This window comes from Lasiodiplodia theobromae (assembly GCF_012971845.1).
Source record: "Lasiodiplodia theobromae strain AM2As chromosome Unknown scaffold_69, whole genome shotgun sequence".
In the NCBI taxonomy this organism is placed as follows: Eukaryota; Fungi; Ascomycota; class Dothideomycetes; order Botryosphaeriales; family Botryosphaeriaceae; genus Lasiodiplodia; species Lasiodiplodia theobromae.
The window spans coordinates 41,096-59,016 of record NW_023336551.1 but is presented as its reverse complement, the minus strand read 5'-3'; the positions used below and the strand labels follow the sequence as shown (position 1 = coordinate 59,016).

At 57.7% G+C, this 17,921-nt stretch overlaps 6 protein-coding genes across 6 annotated transcripts; 4 read left to right on the top strand and 2 right to left on the bottom strand.

Annotated features, from left to right (window-relative positions):
- Positions 1-601: 601 nt before the first annotated feature.
- Positions 602-1,091, top strand: LTHEOB_12647 (uncharacterized protein; the record flags this gene model as incomplete). The annotated part of the gene is made up of 2 exons (XM_035509537.1): positions 602-646; positions 705-1,091. The coding sequence occupies 2 exons, from the start codon at positions 602-604 to the stop codon at positions 1,089-1,091; spliced, it is 432 nt and encodes a 143-aa protein (XP_035364402.1).
- A 981-nt stretch (positions 1,092-2,072) lies between these two features.
- Positions 2,073-5,357, top strand: LTHEOB_12646 (Nuclear serine protease; the record flags this gene model as incomplete). Its single annotated transcript, XM_035509536.1, has 5 exons — positions 2,073-2,444; positions 2,496-2,552; positions 2,614-3,601; positions 3,649-4,596; positions 4,648-5,357. The coding sequence occupies 5 exons, from the start codon at positions 2,073-2,075 to the stop codon at positions 5,355-5,357; spliced, it is 3,075 nt and encodes a 1,024-aa protein (XP_035364401.1).
- Positions 5,358-9,398: 4,041 nt separating this feature from the next.
- LTHEOB_12645 (uncharacterized protein) lies at positions 9,399-9,993 on the bottom strand (the record flags this gene model as incomplete). Its single annotated transcript, XM_035509535.1, has 2 exons — positions 9,399-9,908; positions 9,961-9,993. 2 exons carry the CDS (start codon positions 9,991-9,993, stop codon positions 9,399-9,401), a joined length of 543 nt encoding a protein of 180 aa, XP_035364400.1.
- Positions 9,994-12,065: 2,072 nt separating this feature from the next.
- Positions 12,066-12,671, bottom strand: LTHEOB_12644 (Set domain-containing protein; the record flags this gene model as incomplete). Its single annotated transcript, XM_035509534.1, has 1 exon — positions 12,066-12,671. One exon carries the CDS (start codon positions 12,669-12,671, stop codon positions 12,066-12,068), a length of 606 nt encoding a protein of 201 aa, XP_035364399.1.
- A 1,171-nt stretch (positions 12,672-13,842) lies between these two features.
- LTHEOB_12643 (MMC protein) lies at positions 13,843-14,454 on the top strand (the record flags this gene model as incomplete). The annotated part of the gene is made up of 3 exons (XM_035509533.1): positions 13,843-13,933; positions 13,986-14,046; positions 14,100-14,454. 3 exons carry the CDS (start codon positions 13,843-13,845, stop codon positions 14,452-14,454), a joined length of 507 nt encoding a protein of 168 aa, XP_035364398.1.
- A 1,049-nt stretch (positions 14,455-15,503) lies between these two features.
- Positions 15,504-17,245, top strand: LTHEOB_12642 (Retrograde regulation protein 2; the record flags this gene model as incomplete). Its single annotated transcript, XM_035509532.1, has 3 exons — positions 15,504-15,547; positions 15,599-16,040; positions 16,160-17,245. 3 exons carry the CDS (start codon positions 15,504-15,506, stop codon positions 17,243-17,245), a joined length of 1,572 nt encoding a protein of 523 aa, XP_035364397.1.
- Between the last annotated feature and the right edge of the window lie 676 nt (positions 17,246-17,921).

Below are 17,921 nucleotides of genomic sequence, written 5' to 3'. Positions count from 1 at the left end.
ACACTTATCGAGTGATTGATGCGTGGCTATTACGTGCATATATGTCTAAGATCGGACTTTCATTAATTACTGAACATGATTTACAAAACGTAAAGGTTCCACGCTCAAAATATTTATTTTGTTTCGATGCGTATCTAAAATCTGAGACCCTACCGTCATAATATACATAAGCTAAGTTTGTTAGAGCCTTAACGCTTTAAAATGTATAGATTATACATTTTTGTTTAATACGGGTTCTGTGACATGAGCTCTGCCCTTGATTCATGCCCTGAGCCACTTCCATACGTACGTTGATTAGGCTAAAATATGCTCCTTTCTTAAGAGCTTGATAAGCTGTATCTATAGCGAAAGAGAAGCCGTAGAACTTTCACCATATTCACATGTAAGAACGTTGGCATCAAGACTGACTCCAAGGGACAATCGATGCAGGGTCCAGTTCCTTCCACAAGTGGATGCCATGAGGGTTTATAAACACCATTCGCTCTTCTTTCCCTTCCCGCTTAGTTCTTCCAGCTTCTTCTCCTTCACCACAACAACCACGAGTAAGAAGCAGATCAGCATCATGTTTGCTCAAGGCTAACACGGCTCGCAGTCTCTCACCATGGCCGACGGCAAAGCTGCATCTGGATGGACCAATGAGATGAAGGTGCGTTCCGTTCGTGGTACGCCAACATGAGTGCGCACTTGACCAACTCAGAACGCAGATGGTGTTCCTCATTCACCTCTTCGATAGCGGAGCCGCCACGATCGACTGGAGCAAGGCCACTCTGCCTCCGGGCAAGAAGATTAGCGCGGTTAAAATGATGATGAGGCGGCTTGCAGATTCCTACAGGCCTCAGCTCGACAAACTGGCCGCGGGCGACGAGGCCGGTGAGGAGCCCAACAACGCCAAGTACCCCAAAGCTTCTACGAAGAAAAAGGCGGCCAAGGGAAAGAAAGGCGAAGAGGTTGCGGCTGAGAGCGACGGTGAGGACGAGCTCGGTCATGATGACAACACAACAAAGGCCAGATCCCGCGCTCCACGCACTAAGGCCACGAACACGAATGGTGATGAGGACGAGAGCGACAAGCGTGGCAGGAAGAAGACGTGAGGCGGGTCTCCAGCCATCGAGTGGGACGTATGTCAGCGCATCCACCGCTAGGGTCTAGTCTACCTCGTTGGTGGAGCTAGGTGCGTTGGCGGAAGGCAAGATTTCAGAGGGAGAGATTATCAATGGGTTTCTTTTTTTTTAAAAAAAAAAAGTCAACAATGCAGGAAAACAAAACATCAAAAAATTATCAAGGGTGGCAGAAGACAAAAAAAAGGGTCAATGATGACGGAACATTAAAAGTGGGCAATGGCAGACAAATATCAAATGGTCAATAGCGACAACCATCAAGTAATAGTCAACGGCAGGACATCAAGTGCAACAGCAGCATCAAGTGGTGACCGAAGCTCCAACCGCGCTTGGCGAACTAGGAATGGTACATACATGTGCCGTTACTCGTGGAAGCAGGCGTTTCTCCCTTCAGAAATCCCGGTGCGTGGAAATTAATGGGCACATGGGGTCAGGGACAGATGTTTTACGGGTGCGACGGTGTGGGTAGTCGACAGGGAGCATGCAAATCCACCTGGGCGTGGAGCGAGTGACGTGCAAGGGAGGTTGTCAGTGACGTTGTCGTGCGCTTGAGCGGGCGCGCGGACCAATGGCGGGCGCTGGTCGCATGGCGGCCCTGAAATTTGTGGAATGCAAGTCAACACCTCGACGCTCCTCATCGCGCAGAGCCCCATCCACGCGAGCCCGCCGCCCTGACAAGTCGCAGTGGGTGTTGAGCCGCCAATCGCCTCCCGTCGAATGCGTGCTGGCCCTCTGCCCGCCCGCCTGTGCCGCTCCTTAATTGGCTCTCCAGCGCTGCACCATCGCCTTCCCCGGCCGCTGCTGTGTCGCCGTCCATCGAGCACCCTCGTGCTTGAGCCACTCACTCTCGCCGCCCTGCGCCCCCGCGGCCTGCCATCTGCGCCCATCGCGCGACGCGCCTTGAGCTCCCTGTCCCAGCCCACTCCGCGTCCGAGCCGCGCCCACGCCGTCGACATGGACCGCAAGACCCACGACACCCGCAGCAAACGCAAACAGCCCCCGACGCCCTCCAACGACCGGCCCATGAAGCAGCGCCGCCCCCAGCGCGACGCCCAGGCACAGCCTGGCCAGCAGGACGCCTCCATGAACGGCGCCAACGGCAATGGCGTGGACGCGGACTACGACTCGGACGACATGCGCTCCGTCGCCCACATTGGCGCATCCGGCGACACGGTCGAGTGGCAGCGCACCATCGAAAAGGTCGTCAAGAACGTCGTCTCGATCCACTTTTGCCAGACGGCCGCCTTTGACACCGACTCAGCCTTGGCCAGCGAAGCCACTGGCTTCGTCGTGGACGCCGAGCGGGGCTACATTCTCACGAACAGGGTACGTGTCTCGCCCCGGGACACTTTCGAGCTCTAGCTGACGGTATCGCAGCACGTCGTCGGCGCCGGCCCCTTTTGGGGATACGTCATCTTCGACAACCACGAGGAGGTACGTCACACAAGGCTGGACACCCCGGCACCGCGCGCGAGGAGACTGACCGTTCCGCCAGGTCGACGTTCACCCGGTCTACCGCGACCCCGTCCACGACTTCGGCCTGCTCAAGTACGACCCCAAGGCCGTAAAGTACATGGACCTGACGGCGCTGGAGCTGAGGCCGGACCTTGCCCGCGTTGGAGAGGAGATTAGGGTCGTCGGCAATGATGCCGGCGAGAAGCTCAGCATTCTTTCTGGTGTCATCAGCCGTCTGGACCGCAATGCTCCCGAGTACGGAGAAGGCTACAGCGACTTCAACACAAACTACATTCAGGCTGCCGCCGCCGCCAGCGGTGGCAGTTCCGGCAGTCCCGTCGTGAACCGTGACGGTGCGGCCGTGGCTCTCCAAGCGGGCGGTAGGGCTGACGGAGCTGCGACTGACTATTTCCTCCCGCTGGACCGCCCGCTCCGTGCCCTGCAGTGTGTTCAGAACGGCGAGCCCGTGACGCGTGGCACCATCCAGACCCAGTGGATCCTGAAGCCATTCGACGAGTGCCGCAGGCTGGGCTTGACCGCCAACTGGGAAGACGCCCTCCGCAAGAAGTTCCCCAAGGAGACGTGTCTTTTGGTCGCCGAGGTGATCCTCCCGAACGGCCCTGCGGATGCCAAGATTCAAGAGGGTGACATCTTGATCAAGGTAAACGGCGAGCTCATCACGCAGTTCATCCGCCTCGACGACATTCTGGACTCCAGCGTCGGCGGGTCGATCAAGCTCTTGATCCAGCGCCAGGGCTTAGACATGGAAGTGGAGGTGTCGGTCGGAGATCTGCACGCCATCACCCCGGATCGCTTCGTTTCGGCCGCCGGCGCCTCGTTCCACGAGCTATCGTACCAGCAGGCCAGGCTGTATGCCATCTCCACCAAGGGGATGGGCGTCTTCGTGTGCGAGGCGGCGGGGTCCTTCCGGTTCGAGGGTAGCGAGTACGGCTGGCTGGTCCAGTCGATCGACCACAAGGAGACACCGGATCTCGACACCTTTGTCAAAGTCATGAAGGAGATTCCCGGTACGTAGTTTCCGCCGTATCATACTTCACTGCTCACATTTCAGCAGACCGCAGCAGGGTCGTCGTCACCTACAAACACATCCGCGACCTGCACACTTTAAACACCAGCGTCCTAACCATCGACCGCCATTGGCACGACAAGATGAAACTGGCCCGGCGAAACGATACCACCGGTCTGTGGGACTTTTCGGATCTCGCGGACCGCATCCCGCCCAAGCCGCGCGAGCCTCAGCGCGCAAACTTCATCCGGATGGACCACGCCCAGCACCCGCAAGCAGTCGACATCGTGAGGAGCTTCGTCCGGATAGCTTCGTCCATGCCGCTCAAGCTCGACGGATTCCCCCGGTCCAGGAAGGTCGGCTACGGCCTCGTCGTGGATGCTGAAAAGGGTCTCGTGCTCGTCTCCCGCGCTATCGTGCCGTACGACCTGTGCGATATTCAAATCACCATCGCCGATTCCATAGTCGTCGAGGGAAGGCCGGTGTTCCTCCACCCCCTGCAAAACTACGCCATCGTCAAGTACGATCCCTCGCTCGTCCAAGCCCCAGTGAAGACGGCCAAGCTTTCGGACAAGTTCATCAAGCAGGGCGAGGACACCATCTTCTTCGGCTTCAACCAGAACCTTCGCCCCGTCGTGGCCAAGACGGTCGTCACTGACATCACGACGGTTGCGATCCCCGCGAGCGCCGCCACGCCGCGCTACCGCGCCATCAACCTGGACGCCGTTACCGTGGACACGAACCTGGCCGGGCAGTGCGGGAGCGGTGTGCTGATCGCAGAGGACGGCACCGTCCAGGCCATCTGGCTAACGTATCTCGGTGAGCGTGCGTCTCACAGCGGCAAAGACATGGAGTACCACCTCGGTCTCTCGACGCCCATGGTCGAACCCGTGCTGCGCCAGCTCCGCAACGGAGTCCAGCCCAAGCTGCGCATCTTGAACGTCGAGATGCACACCGTCCAGATGGACAAGGCCCGCATCATGGGGGTTTCTGAAGGTACGTGGCGCATTCTCACTCCCGCAGCGAACGTCGGCTAACTCATTCTAGAATGGATACAGCGTGTGGAGCACGAGGATCCCGAGCGCCACCAGCTCTTCATGGTGCGCAAGGTCGATTCCGGACACGAGGGTGGCCTGCTCGAGGGCGACGTCATCCTGTCCTTCAACGGCAAGCTGATCACCCGCGTTTCCGACCTCGACATCATGTACGACAACGAGCTTCTGGACGCCGTCATCATCCGGAAGCAAAAAGAAATCAGCATCAAGGTGCCGACCGTACCGACCGAGGATCTCGAGACCGACCGTGCCGTCCTGTTCTGCGGTGCCATCCTGCATCGTCCGCACCACGCCGTGCGTCAGCAAATCAGCAAGGTTCACTCGGACATTTACGTCTCTGGTCGGATGCGCGGATCTCCCGCTTGCGCTTACGGCCTCGCGCCCACGAACTTTTTGACTCACGTCAACGGAGTACCAACACCCGACCTCTCTTCATTCTTGCGCGAGGTCAAGAAGATCCCGGACAACACGTACTTCCGCCTAAAGGTCATGACTTTCGACAACGTACCGTGGGTCGCGACGATGAAGAAGAACGAGCATTACTTCCCCACGATCGAGTTCGTCAAGGACGAGGCGGAGGAACTGCGTTGGAAGCGCATCGTACACGAGTGCGAGGAAGGGGGCGCGAAAGAGATGATGAGCGCCGTCACGGACACTGCAGCCGGGGAGGAGGGAGCGGAAATTCCGGAAAGACTCAAGTAGGATTGCAGACACGTGCATATCTTGAGGTAAATGGAGGAAGGGGTTTCCTTTTTTGGATGATGATACTGGTAATTTGGCTCGAGGCAAATGGCGACTTTTGCTTTCTTTTTCGCTTAGATTGGCGTGGAATGGCATACAAAAAAAAGCATAACCTGGCGTCTTTCTGGGAAGTAGGAGGAAATGGGGGAGAATGTTCTACAGGATATCGCTGTGGTGGTGAAGAACTAACTTATGGGGGATGAATCCTCATTTGTATTAAAAGTAGATTATAATTAACAACGCGTTTGCAAAGGCCTTCTACAATTCGGGTCGTATATGGAGATTTCGATCCCACCGGACCGTTTACCAACTGTTACATTTCACCGATGGATGGAAGTTGTCGGATTCGTCGGGGTTACCCGCTTGTTAGGGTCTGCCGGAACGTCTACCAAGTATTTTGGTTGATAAAATATATCGTTGAGAAGATTCTCGCAATTAGCCCCCCAATGGCTTACAGTTTATTGTTCCGTTCACTTGGGGTTTCTAGGATTTCTCCTATAATTGCTACCTTCGCTTGGCAGTTGCATTCTTCGAAATTATAAGCTCAAAGGGGCGTCAGGCTTAACATAATTGTAAATGTACATACTAAACCCTCTCGATGAGTGAGAGGCTATTGCCAACTACCTTTTCTACCTGACCGCTATTACCTACACTCATACCTCCCTGGGCATCTATCGGAGTCGTGATACTAACACCGTTAATGGCTAGATAATATCAAGGGTTGGTGCATGGCAATTCCTGATAAGGGATGCGGGAGCAGAGGTTGCTAGCAGTTTGGCAGAGTAAGAGTGTAGAAGATATACTAAAACAAGCTGAACTATAATCATGACTTTTCCTATAAATATGTAAAATAAATTCTTCGGGTATAGTTTAATTTCTCTTTTCTTAAAATTCATAATACGGTTTTATTCTTTTTATAATGAGAATTAAGAAACTGTCGACATCTTTTTAGAGTTTCTAAGAATTTTTTCTAGTAAAGTTTTTTAAACCACTCGTATTTCTTTTACAGATTCTCTACTACCAGTAATCTTTCTTCAAGGATATCAACAGCTGTTAGTGTTGTTATTGCGTAGGCTATTGGTTCGTTTCTCAAGCAAGAGTATAGTCTTAGTTACACCCGTGCGAGTTTTGTATCCAGTCGTTATCGGAAATTCAAAGCTACGGCTCGGCAAGCGAAAAGGCCATCTCAGGACTGGGAAGCTTGGGTGTTAGGTCAAAGCTCTATGTAGCATATCTCATAGCTATGACTGGAGAGAAGTAGTAACAAATATATTGCCGGAGTTGTCGACACCGTTGAGGTATTGTTGTAATACTCGACTGTTCGCCCCCATACCTCCTCTCCACAGCGTAAGTAGAGGTTGCAAGACATCACCTTTCCTCTCGCGAGGATTGCCAAGGGGTTATTTTGCCCTTTCTCTTCTAGTAGCTTCAGTCAACACTCGTCCACCTCATTTTGTGCCGCAGCACTCTCACCGCGTAAATATCACGCGTAGAGTCGGAATTAATCGCATAGTATGTATCTAGCTATCTGCTTCTTTTATAAACCTAGCTACTCAGTACCTTTTGGAAATTGCCTGCTTGCGGGCGGCTTGATTTCAAATGCGTAGCTAGCATACTTTTATACCCAATCAGATGCAGAATGATGAATACCCTCGATCGATACACTTGGCTTGGCTCAAATACAACACAGGAAAAGTCTGCCTAAAAAAAAGATCAGCGAGGGGCTTGTTGCAGTGAGTTGGAACATGAGCTGTTGTCTTGCTACACAGGATTGTTGGGCCGTCACAAAGTCCGATTCGGAAAACTTTAATACGATTATAAGTATCCGTGGCGTGGTCGCCAACACTCAAAAGCGAGTTGACTTGCACTCCATCTCCTGGATTCCCGGAGTTGTGGACGAAGTGGCGAAAGCACTTTGAGCCGTTTTTGGTCATAAGTATCCGAGCCAGTGCTTGATTCAAAGCAATCTTGTAAGGAATTAGCCGTTGACTGAACTTGCGCGTGAGCTTGCAAAAAACGAGGCCCCCGACTTATAGCTCCAGGAGACACCATGTCGAACATGAGAAGCGAGGGTAATCGAATGCGGAAGGATCTACGGGGCCTAGGAACAGGGCAAAGGCACGGGAGAGGCAGAGTACTAAACGAGACGGAGGCAGGGACTCGCTAGTAGTAGGGAGGTGGGAAAGGGACGTGCGGCCATGCGCTCCAATGATGATATGCAGTCTTGAGATGGAGAAAGATTGGGCAAGAAGTGCCGGCGATCAACAGCTGCTCTCCACTCTTGCAACCGTTGGATGCAGGCTGGAAGCCACCCACGGGACACGCGGATCGGCAAGCGCTCTAGATGACGCGGTGCATTATCGCAACGCCCCCATGTTGAGGCAGCGGGCCAAGGGGGATGCCCTTCGTTCCCCATGCGGAGGCCCTGCATGTCACACGCCAACGATCCAGGCGGGCCGGAATCTCCCCCAGGTTTTCTGCGGCGTCAGACGCCTATCAGGAGACTTTCTGCGTAGGTTCCACCAATTGCTGGCGGGTGCCACGGCCGAGGGCGGAGAGAGGCGGGAGCCGGCCAGATGGGATGCAAAAAGAAGAGCAGAAAAGCCAATTTTGCATGTGCAGCAGCATGATGCACGTCAGCAAGCTGTTCGTCGCGGTGGCGGAAGCATCTGCCCCATCCGCACGCGTCCGCGCGGTGCCGCCAGGCAATCTCGGACGCATGCGTCGTCTGGTTGCGAGTTGTTGGGGAGACGCGTAGTCTTACAGCCGAGGGCGTTCCTGAGTCTCGCCACGGCCGCGGAGCCCCGAACGGCGCCCGCGACGGCACGTGAAGATAACGATACTCCGCACTCTCCCCCAAAGGCGGGGTTATCAGCTGAGGCTTCACTCCACCCTGGCCCCACCGTCAGTCAACCACGAACGAAGCCCGAAACGCGCCGCAGCCCCGATGGCACACAAGCGCCCGCCGCCCGGGGGCGCACAGAGATCGAAAAGGTACGCGAAGGGCCGTACCCGCGACTGCTGTGCCGAAGGCTGCCCCACTGCCAAACGGCCGATCCCCGACGATCAAAAATAAGTTGATAGCGCAGCCGCCATTGGCTGCCGGCTCTGCGTCTGACGGCGGCCAACCCTGCCCAGACGCTGGCTTACCTATACGAACGCCCGCTTCGCCCTTCCCTCCGCGCAGCCTACAGGCGGTGGTGTTCGCGGCCGAAAGTGGAAGGGGTGTGGGACGAGGGAAAGGGGGGCGCAGAAAGACGGGCCCCAGGCTGCGCTCTGGGCTGTTCCAACTAGCGCCGGGCTGTGCTAGATAACTCGCCGTGCCCCGTCTTGGTTGGCTGGCCGTTGTGGGTGGTGGCTGCTACCGGTGCGGGGTGGCCAAGATGGCTCTCGTCTAGGGTTGGCCGGTAAGGGTGCCGGTAGGATGGGATGATCGTCGCAGGCCCTTTGGCTTTGGTGCTAAAGACGGTAAGGGAGACGGCGGCCAGCAAAGCGGGCACTGGCGCCCGCGGCTGAACGAGGGTTCGTTGGGTGGTCCTGGAGGCGTGAGCTGGCGCACTCCGCGAGTCAAGATTGCGTGATGCCCTCGGAACCTCTCTTCGCGCCGTTTCCATGACACATTTCGAGCGGAGAACAGGCACCAATGGGCTGACGTGCTGTTTGTGGACATGGTGTCGATTTGACCAACTGCAAGCTACACGCGGGGACTGGGAGAAGTAAAAATGCGCAACCCGGTGGCGCCTGGTATCGTCGAAGCAAAAGATGAAGAAAAATGCAAACCGCAATGCCTCTGTGAAGCCTCGAGCCCCAGTATAGTACAGCGCTGAATCCAAACGCCGCCCAGGCTCCATGACACATGTCCAGATGGATCGTAAACAAGAGACACCTACAACTCCAAACGAAGTAAAAAAAAAAAAAAAAATTCCGGCGCTGCCAAACTTTTCCCTCCCGTTTTCCCAATTCAATGCATTGTCGGAGCCACGTTCTCGTAGGCTCTCGAATTTAGAAATGCTCGGCGATGCTGTCGAGCACTTCTCTGTCGACGCTGCTGCGTCTCCTGCGCTGACGACGCATCTCCATCTCCGTCTCCATGAGGCGTCCTTGCACCCACATGCGGAAACGTTCGTCGTGCTTCACGCCGTCCGTGTTGAGCAGCTCGGTCAGCACGGCCTTGACCTGCTTGTTGACATCGTACAGCTGGCTGTCCTCCGGCATGGGCTGGCCTGTGCGGAGGGGGTGGTGCGAGGCGTGGGCGGATTGCACGACACCCGGCATGTCGGGCGTCGGTGATGAGCTGGCAGCGCTGGAGGGCGCGGCCGTGTGGTGAGGCGTTGCCGGCGTCTGAGAGGGCGAGTGCGTCGGACTGTACTGAGTCGAGAAGTCCGACGAGAAGGAGGAGCGAGGAGAGTATGACGGCTCGTGGGTCATGGTGGGCGGGATCTGCAGCGTCAGGCGCTGGCGGAGAGTCTCCTGCTGGGTGGAGAGGAGGAGGTAGCGGTGGTAGGGGTCGTTCTACAATGGGTCAGCAAGGTAGTGGGATGCGAGGGAGATGCGGCGTGCTTACCGTGTTGGAGCCGCGGCGAGACTGGGGGGCCATTGCGACGAGAGGATCCAGGCGGGTGAATAACGCAGTCATGGACAGCCAAGTACGGGGCGGATGGTGGTGGGCGGGTCTGGGGGAGGTGGCTGGACAAGCTGATATATGTTGCAGCGGCAGTGGTGCGAGAATTGAGCATGCACAAGCGACACGAAGCCGGGGGCGAGAATTGTCGGTGCTATGTATATCGGCGGTGATAGCGTGATAGGCTGGCTGCAGCAGGGGGGCTGCAGCGCGGGCAGTCTGGGGCGCTAGTGTCGAGCGGGACGGGCTTGGGTGCGCCACAAGGCTGGAGGTGCGTCGTTCAGACCGCGCGCAACATGCACTTCAGGGACTCGCCGGCTATTTGAGCTGCCCATTGCCCCTTCACCTCGCAGCGGTTATTAGTTTTTTTCTGGGGCCCCGGGACGGCGGCGCCAGAGATACATTAACGCGATGACGTGCGACGTGCGAACAGGGCAGGCGGCACGTAGGGATGAAGTAACGCCTGGAGGGTCGGTCCGCCTGCCTGAGCTGCCCCGAGCGCCGCAGAAGACAAACTGCACCACCAAAAAGCCCATTCCAGCGCCAACCAGCTCCGCCCGTATGACCTCACACCCCCCGCCGAAATCCCCGTGCATCGAGCGTCGTCGCGGCTGTGCGCCCGATCCTGAAGCCCAGCGGTCGCCTCCATCCTGGGACCCGCCAAAAATGCTGATCGTCGGCCGCCGGGGCCCGATCTTCATGTTTATTGAGCCGCTGCAGCAAAACGACCCGCCAGCCCGTTCGTCGCCGACTCACCACGCTTCTTTTTCTTCCTCCTGCCAGGAAACGGCCACGAGCCCGGGCGCCGGCGATCGAGCAACAATAAGCGGCGTTGGCTTTGTTGCTGTATTGGGCCATCTGGAAGCTCGAATGGCCCCTCACAAGGCCCGAAAGCGGCTTGCGGGTTGGCTGATCATGCTGCTTTCAGCTGGTCGGGTGGGCTCCAGCACGTTGACCCGACTCGGGACTGGTCGGCGTGCCTGTCAATCACGCTTCGAGAACAAGCTCGGGTTGCGCATTGCATGCTGTCGTGTTTCCCACCCATCATGGCGACGCCCAACACGCACGACCGCAGTCGTTCTCTCCCGATCGCCAGCCCCAGCCTCGCACGCTCCGTCTGTTTCAACACTTCTTGCTCGGACTGACACGCTTCCAATCCCACGCCGCCCGAGCCGTGGCACCCTGCTGACCCGTACGGCCATGACGTCGACGGGCGCAACCAAGAGCACGCGGAGAGCCTGCGCGAACGTGGCGTGAGCTCGCCCGAGACGGCGACGACGACCCACGGAACCCTGCACGGAACGCAGAGCCGCGTGTGATCGCCTTCAAGGGCGGTATCTGGAGAATTCAGGGAGGCCACCGCCGAATCGCAGATTATCCTGCGCGGTTGCGACAACGCCGCGCAGGTGTGCCCAAGTACGGAAGGGCTGTAGGCAATCGCGCTGCGGCAGATCCTCTACACGTCCATGATCGTCGACATGATCTCATGTGGCGCCTGCCGACAGAAACTCAACACCAGCTCATCGAGCGATCCACCATCGCTTTGACCCAGCCGCCTGCGCCTTCCGGGAGAGAACGGTGCTCGGCGCCCTACGCGGGCCAGGGTATCCGTCCTTAATTCCTCATTCCTGTCCATCCTTTTCGGTCGCGTGGGCCGATGTCATGCATCGGAGGGCCGCCTAGGTCGAATCCTGCTGCCGTCGTGCCGCTGACCGAGACCGGTATCACAGAAGAACGGCTCCGCGGTGCGCCGTATGATGGCAGACGGAGGTGACGCTTGTGCTCGATGACGTGGAGGGGAAATTCTCTGACAGGGCAACTTGATGGGCCAGAGGTTTTGCCCCGGCAGCCGTGGAAGATCTGGTTGTGTGATGGCATTCGGCCGAATGACCAATGGAGGCTAATCAAACTGCCTATAGAGGCGAATCCGTGAATCGGCTGGTCGATGGCGGTGCTCCATAGGAAGGCTGAGGCCTGTGTCACGTCCTGGGATTCCGGAATATTCGGTGGCGGTGGCAGGGAATGCCACGTGAATGCATGGCTTTCTGTCAGCCTTCCTGCTCTTTGCGCCGTTCGCTCCAAAAGCCCTTGCCGTAGCTCACCAGGATCTCCTCGCCCTTGGCGATGCCCTTGGCTCTCTTTCCGCTCTTTCCCGCGCTCAGGACGAAGACGCCCATGCGTTTCTCCAAGCGATCTTTCCCCACGTCCACCCACAGCTCGCGGAACTCGGCGTTGGGGCCAGGCGGGCCCACGCCACGATAGTCGTTGATGAAGCGGGCCTCGTTGCCGATGCGCGTGGCGTCAACGCCGATTCCCAGGTCACGGTCCAGGGACAGGTCATAGTCAGATGCGGGATCTGCGTCGGCGCGGGTGTGGGTGAGGCCCAAGTACAGGATAATAAAGGTATCGGGAGCGAGGTGCTGCGCGGCAAAGAGCCCGTGCTGGCCATGCGCCGGGTGCGATGGGCTACTGATCTTGGTGATGCGGACCAGGGGCGACGGCGCAGGCGGCGGGCGGACGGGCTGCGTCAGCGGGGGCGCCGTGTGAAGCTGTTCAATCACGTCCGCCGTGCACGCTCTCGAGTAAACCGGGGCGGCGAGGTAGGTCACGGCCGGCGGCCAGCCCTTTGGAACGCCCGACTTTGGAGGGCTCATGCTCGACTATGCGGTCAAAGCCCGAGGCGAGCAGCAGCTTTGCTCTTGCAGGAGAAGCTTAGCAGCACGAGATTGTCGCGACGGGCCGAGACCAGGGGAGGGAGTGCCGATCTCGTCGACGGTAAATTTGGACGACGTCTGAGGCGCCAAGCGGAATTGGGCTTGTCGCAAAAATAGAGCAGAGCCGCGTGGACAGCGAGGGGAGGGATATTGAGGCCGCCAGGGCAAGCGAGCGTGTGTGGAGGATGCGATTCGGCAGGCGGCCGACTTTTTTCATTTCCACCCGCGCTCGGCGCCTCTGCCACCGCCACAGCTGGCCGCCCGACGCTCCTCGAGACTGCACCGAAGGCCAGGCGTTCATGCACTGGGGTTGAAACAACTTGGCTGGTGCGCAGTGGCATGCAATTTTCGCCAGAAACGCGAACCATTGCTGCCCTCGCGGCCAGGAGCTGGCGCAGCTGAACCAGACCATGGCAGCGTCTGAGTGGCGTTTCTTCAGCGCTGCACGTCAGCCTGGCCTGCAGGTACACGCCGCCCTTGCTCGGTCCGTCCAACCGCACTGCGATGTGCGTCTATTTTTGCAGCGCTCGACGGGAGAGTCAATGCTTGATTATTGACGCGTTCGATCAGCACGAGCCGCTTTGGACGCCGCACTGGAAGCCGTACCCGCCTCTCCCTGCGGCTCGCGGCCATCCTCAGCCGTTTGGCCGCGACGCTCACGGCGCTGCTGCGGTAGCACGGGCTGCCGTGGCGTCGCGCAAGACGGACGACCTCTCTCACTAGAATGGGGCTGCGCCGATTGCAGGAAAGCGCCAGGGGACATGCGCGTCTGCCCCAGCTTTTGCCGTTAATCTCGCTTCTTCGCCGTCTGGCCAGACTCTCCCCGACAGCCCCCTTTACCTGTTTCGGCGACACCGGACGCAACCCGTGCTCCTGAGCACTGACACTGCAAGCCTCAAGTTTGCCGTCCGGCACAACGGCCAGCCCAGATGGTGTGAAACGCCATGCCTGCTATAAAGATGCTTGCCGTCTGCCGCCGCACCTTGCTCCTCACCCACTCTCGCTCCCTTGCAACCGGCCGTCACCGAGTACACTCTTTTACAGCAATCCCGTCGACGCCTTAACCGCCGCCTTCAACCAAAAACACACTGAAATCTTCAAAATCTCCAAAATGCGCTTCTCCGCCGTCGTTGCTGCTGCCGCCCTCGCCGCCGGCGCCCAGGCTGCCGGAAACTCGACCGGCGATGTCTACGTCACCGAGGGTACGATTGATACCATGCTTGCCGACGGCATCGCGCTGACTCTGTCATCTAGTCGTTAGCGAGTACACCACCTACTGCCCTTACGCCACCTCCTTCACCCAGGCCGGCAAGACGTAAGTGTTCCTGGCAGCCACGCGGGGAGAGTCTTGCTCACATGTTCGCCCAGCTACACTGTCTCTTCGGCAACCACGTTGACCATCACCGACTGCGACGGTGGCTGCACCATCACCAAGCACGTGGCCGGCACTCCTTACGCAGCCACGCCTTTCCCGACGACTCCTTCGTCCAACAAGATGCCCGTCATCTCGTCGAGCTCGGCTGCGCCCTACCCCACCGGCGGCAACAGTACCAACGGCACCATCAGCATCAGCAAGCCGGCCCTCTCGACCACCCTGGAGGCGTCGGCCTCTGGCACCAAGGCGGCCAGCGCCTCGGCGTCCAGCACCGGTGCTGCCAACCACGTCGCTGCCTCGGGCGCCGGTCTGGCCGCCCTTCTCGGCTTCGCTGCTTACGTCTTGTAAGGAGTTCACCATTCTTCGTCTTCTTGGAGTCGACGCGGTGGCATGTGGGGCCCTTTGCTCCATTATCCGGTCGGCATCTTAGTTTCAAATTGTCTTTGCATTGATGGCGCGGCGAGAGCTGCGTTCCGTTAATTTCTATTGTCATGTGGTCTACGAATGGGAAGGGAAATGTCAAAATCTGCACTACGGCGGATATCCTCGGGCGCTGTGTTCTTACAAATAGCCGGAAAGTCTTTTCTGGACAGATTGTAATACGAACATTGGAGACTTGCTCTGCACAATCCCTTCTCACGGCCTATGCATTTCATCTTATCCAGATACTTTTCCCGCAACCGCTACGTGACTTGATAGTGTCATGGAGGTGTGTGGGCGCTAGAAATTCAGTCCGGTGGATCTTGAACGATCTAGTTGAATGAAGAACCATTAAAGGGTAACATTATGACACAAGTGTGAGTCGGTTGCGTCCAATCTCCAGCCGTGTTCATTTGTTTTCAGAGCTGGAGATGGCCCTAACATAAGCTTCAGGACAGGAGCTGTTTCACCTGACGGAATTTCCTCGCAAATTGGAGCAAACGTTTACCGGCACCAGAGCTTCGACAATGGCCGTCTCTCGAAGTAACAACGTCCGGTATAATGTCAACTCAGTGTCGACTGACGAGGCACAAGGGAATATGCTTACAGTGCAGAGTGCGGCACGCGCTTGGCGACAGTGCCATCCTACGGTATTTATGTTGTATTGTGAATACATCAGGAGAAATAATGGATGGCTTGGTGACATGGTGTGGCCCGGGCAAAACACGAGGCGGGGCACCACTTGGACGATGCCGCGTTGCACTGACATCTTGCACAAATTGACGTACTGGAACGGAGTCAGGGGTCTTCCGTGGACCTCGTCCGCGCGCCAGCCGCGTGCGTCGACAGCAGGTGTCGTTGATCGAGAGGTTTCCCGATCGGCACTAGTGCGAGGCGCGGGTGTACTTATGCGGGTCCGATCTTGATCTGCGCTCGCCATCGCTTCAACCTAGCTACAGTGCCACCCCCCTGCCGCAATGGTAAACATGGCTGCTTATGAGGCCATCGTGGACATGGGAAGGTAACCCTGCCTTTCGACCGACCGGCCGCGCTGATCTGACGCGCTGTGCAGCAATGGCATCCGGTTCTCCGTCACCGACACGTCGCCGGACACTGCCCGCTGCTTGCCCACCGTCTTCTCCGAGCGTCTCAGCGTCTCGCTATACGATGCTCAATGGAAAGATGGCCAGAGGGTGCCCATACCCGCCGAGACAATGAACCAAGTGGCCCGCGCATTCCGGCGCTTCAAAACCGTGTGTCAAGACTTTGGCGTCGACGAGGGCCACGTTCGCGTCTTGGCCACCGAGGCCACTCGTACCGCCCCCAATTCCGACGACTTTATGGAAAAGCTTCACGAAGCCACCGGCTGGACCGTGACGCTTCTGAAGAAAGAGGAAGAGGGGCTGCTCGGCGCCCATGGCATCGCAAGCAGCTTCGACGAGGTGCGCGGCTTGTGCATGGACCTGGGTGGAGGAAGCACCCAGCTCTCTTGGATCTACACCGAGAGCGGCCAAGTGCGCACGTCCGACGGGGCCGTCAGCCTGCCCTACGGAGCTGCCGCTCTGACCAACAATCCGCCCAAAAGAGTAGCAACCCCCGTGGTGGCTGGACGCAGATGCTGACGCTCGCGCAGGAAAAGATGCTCGCCGACCTCCGGGAAGCGTACGGCAAGCTCGACCTCCCAGCAGAACTGACATCCCTCGGCGCACGCGGCAATCTCAACCTGTACCTGTCGGGCGGAGGCTTCCGCGGCTGGGGATTCGCCCTGATGCATCATCACCCAGACGTGCAGCCTTATCCCATTCCAATCATCAACGGCTTCTGCGTGCCGGCCGCCACTTTTAGAAACACCGATGCCATCGTCGCCGCTGTCGGGGCCCCGTCCGAGCAGGCGGAGCCGCTGAAGATGCACCGCGTGTCCGAGCGGCGCGCCTCCCAGATTCCAGCCGTCGCCAACTTGGTGGCCTGCGTTTCCGAGGCCCTGCCCTCCGACATTCGCAACGTCTACTTTTGCCAGGGCGGCGTACGCGAAGGCCGTCTGTTCTCGGATCTGAACCCACTTGTGCGGAGCCAGAGCCCGCTGGTGGTGGCTACGCAGCGCTATGCGTCCAGAGGCCGGGTCCAGCGCGGCTCCGCCGCCGCCCTGGCCAACGCGCTGACGGCCACCATCAAAATGTCGAACGGTCCCGACCTGACAAGCATTTCGATGGCACTGGCAAACATCATGTACGAGCACTCCCCTGTGAACAAAGACATTAGAGCTGCCGCAGCGCTGCAATCTCCCATCACCGGTGAGTTGGCTGGAGCGCACGGCTTGAGCCACACGGACCGCGCCCATCTAGCCATCGCACTGTGTGAGCGCCATGGTGGCAGGAAGGACCTCGATCCCGTGAACGTCCAGCAGTTCGACCGCCTGATGCAGCTCGTCGAGCCCGACAAGCGGTGGTGGCTGCGCTACCTGGGCCGCGTCGCCGCTGTCTTCGGCATCGCCTACCCCTCCGGCATGTCCACCGACGCCGACACGAGAATCCTCCTCAACCGCGACCCCTCGTCAGCGAAGGACGACCGGATCGCGCTGGTGGTTTCCGTCTCGAAAGACTTCCTTACAGACCCTTTGGAGGACGCGATTGCAAAGGTGGAAAAGATGGGAAAGAAGAAGAAATGGATAGCAGGAGAAGAGGGCCGCAAAGTTGACTGGAAGATACAGAAGAATTATTGACTTGTCATCTGTAAATTTGCCATCTCTCGATATTTCGGGACCACCAGATGTAGTAGTTGCCATAAATAGAAAATTTTTGCGTATCTTTACAACTAATCTAACGATAAATATATCACCACTGAGGTAGCAACTCATGGAGAGGCAGCTCACGACGACAACAGGGGCAGCGGTTGGGTTGTAGAGTTCAGGATTGGAGCTCCTTTGCTGTTTTGCTCACGTGAGCACGCGTTAGGAAGACGCGCACCAGCATGATGTCAGACGCTGCGCACGTCCTCTCACCTTGTGCTCCTGTGCTTTGTGCTTCCGCCCTTATGTGCCATTTCTGCAGCTCTTCTCTGCAAATCGACACGATCGCGTCTTCCAAACATCTGCTCTCTCCGAGACAACAAACTACTAAGACTCACAAGAATAACAACATCCGTATTCGCCCCCGGAGTCAAGCAACCAATTCTGAGATACCGTAGGCTCTGCATTCGCCCGATACAACCAATAGTCAACAGAGCGCTCGAAGCGGCACCATCAAAGGTAACATAATTCTGGGCCGCCACATCCAACGCGAGCGCCAATACCTGGTTACCACTCCAGAAGGGCTTACGTTGTCCCTCCAGCGCAAGCCGAGGTCATTACATGGGTCACTGCCTCCCACCGGAAGGACTTTGATTTAGTAGTGGTGTGG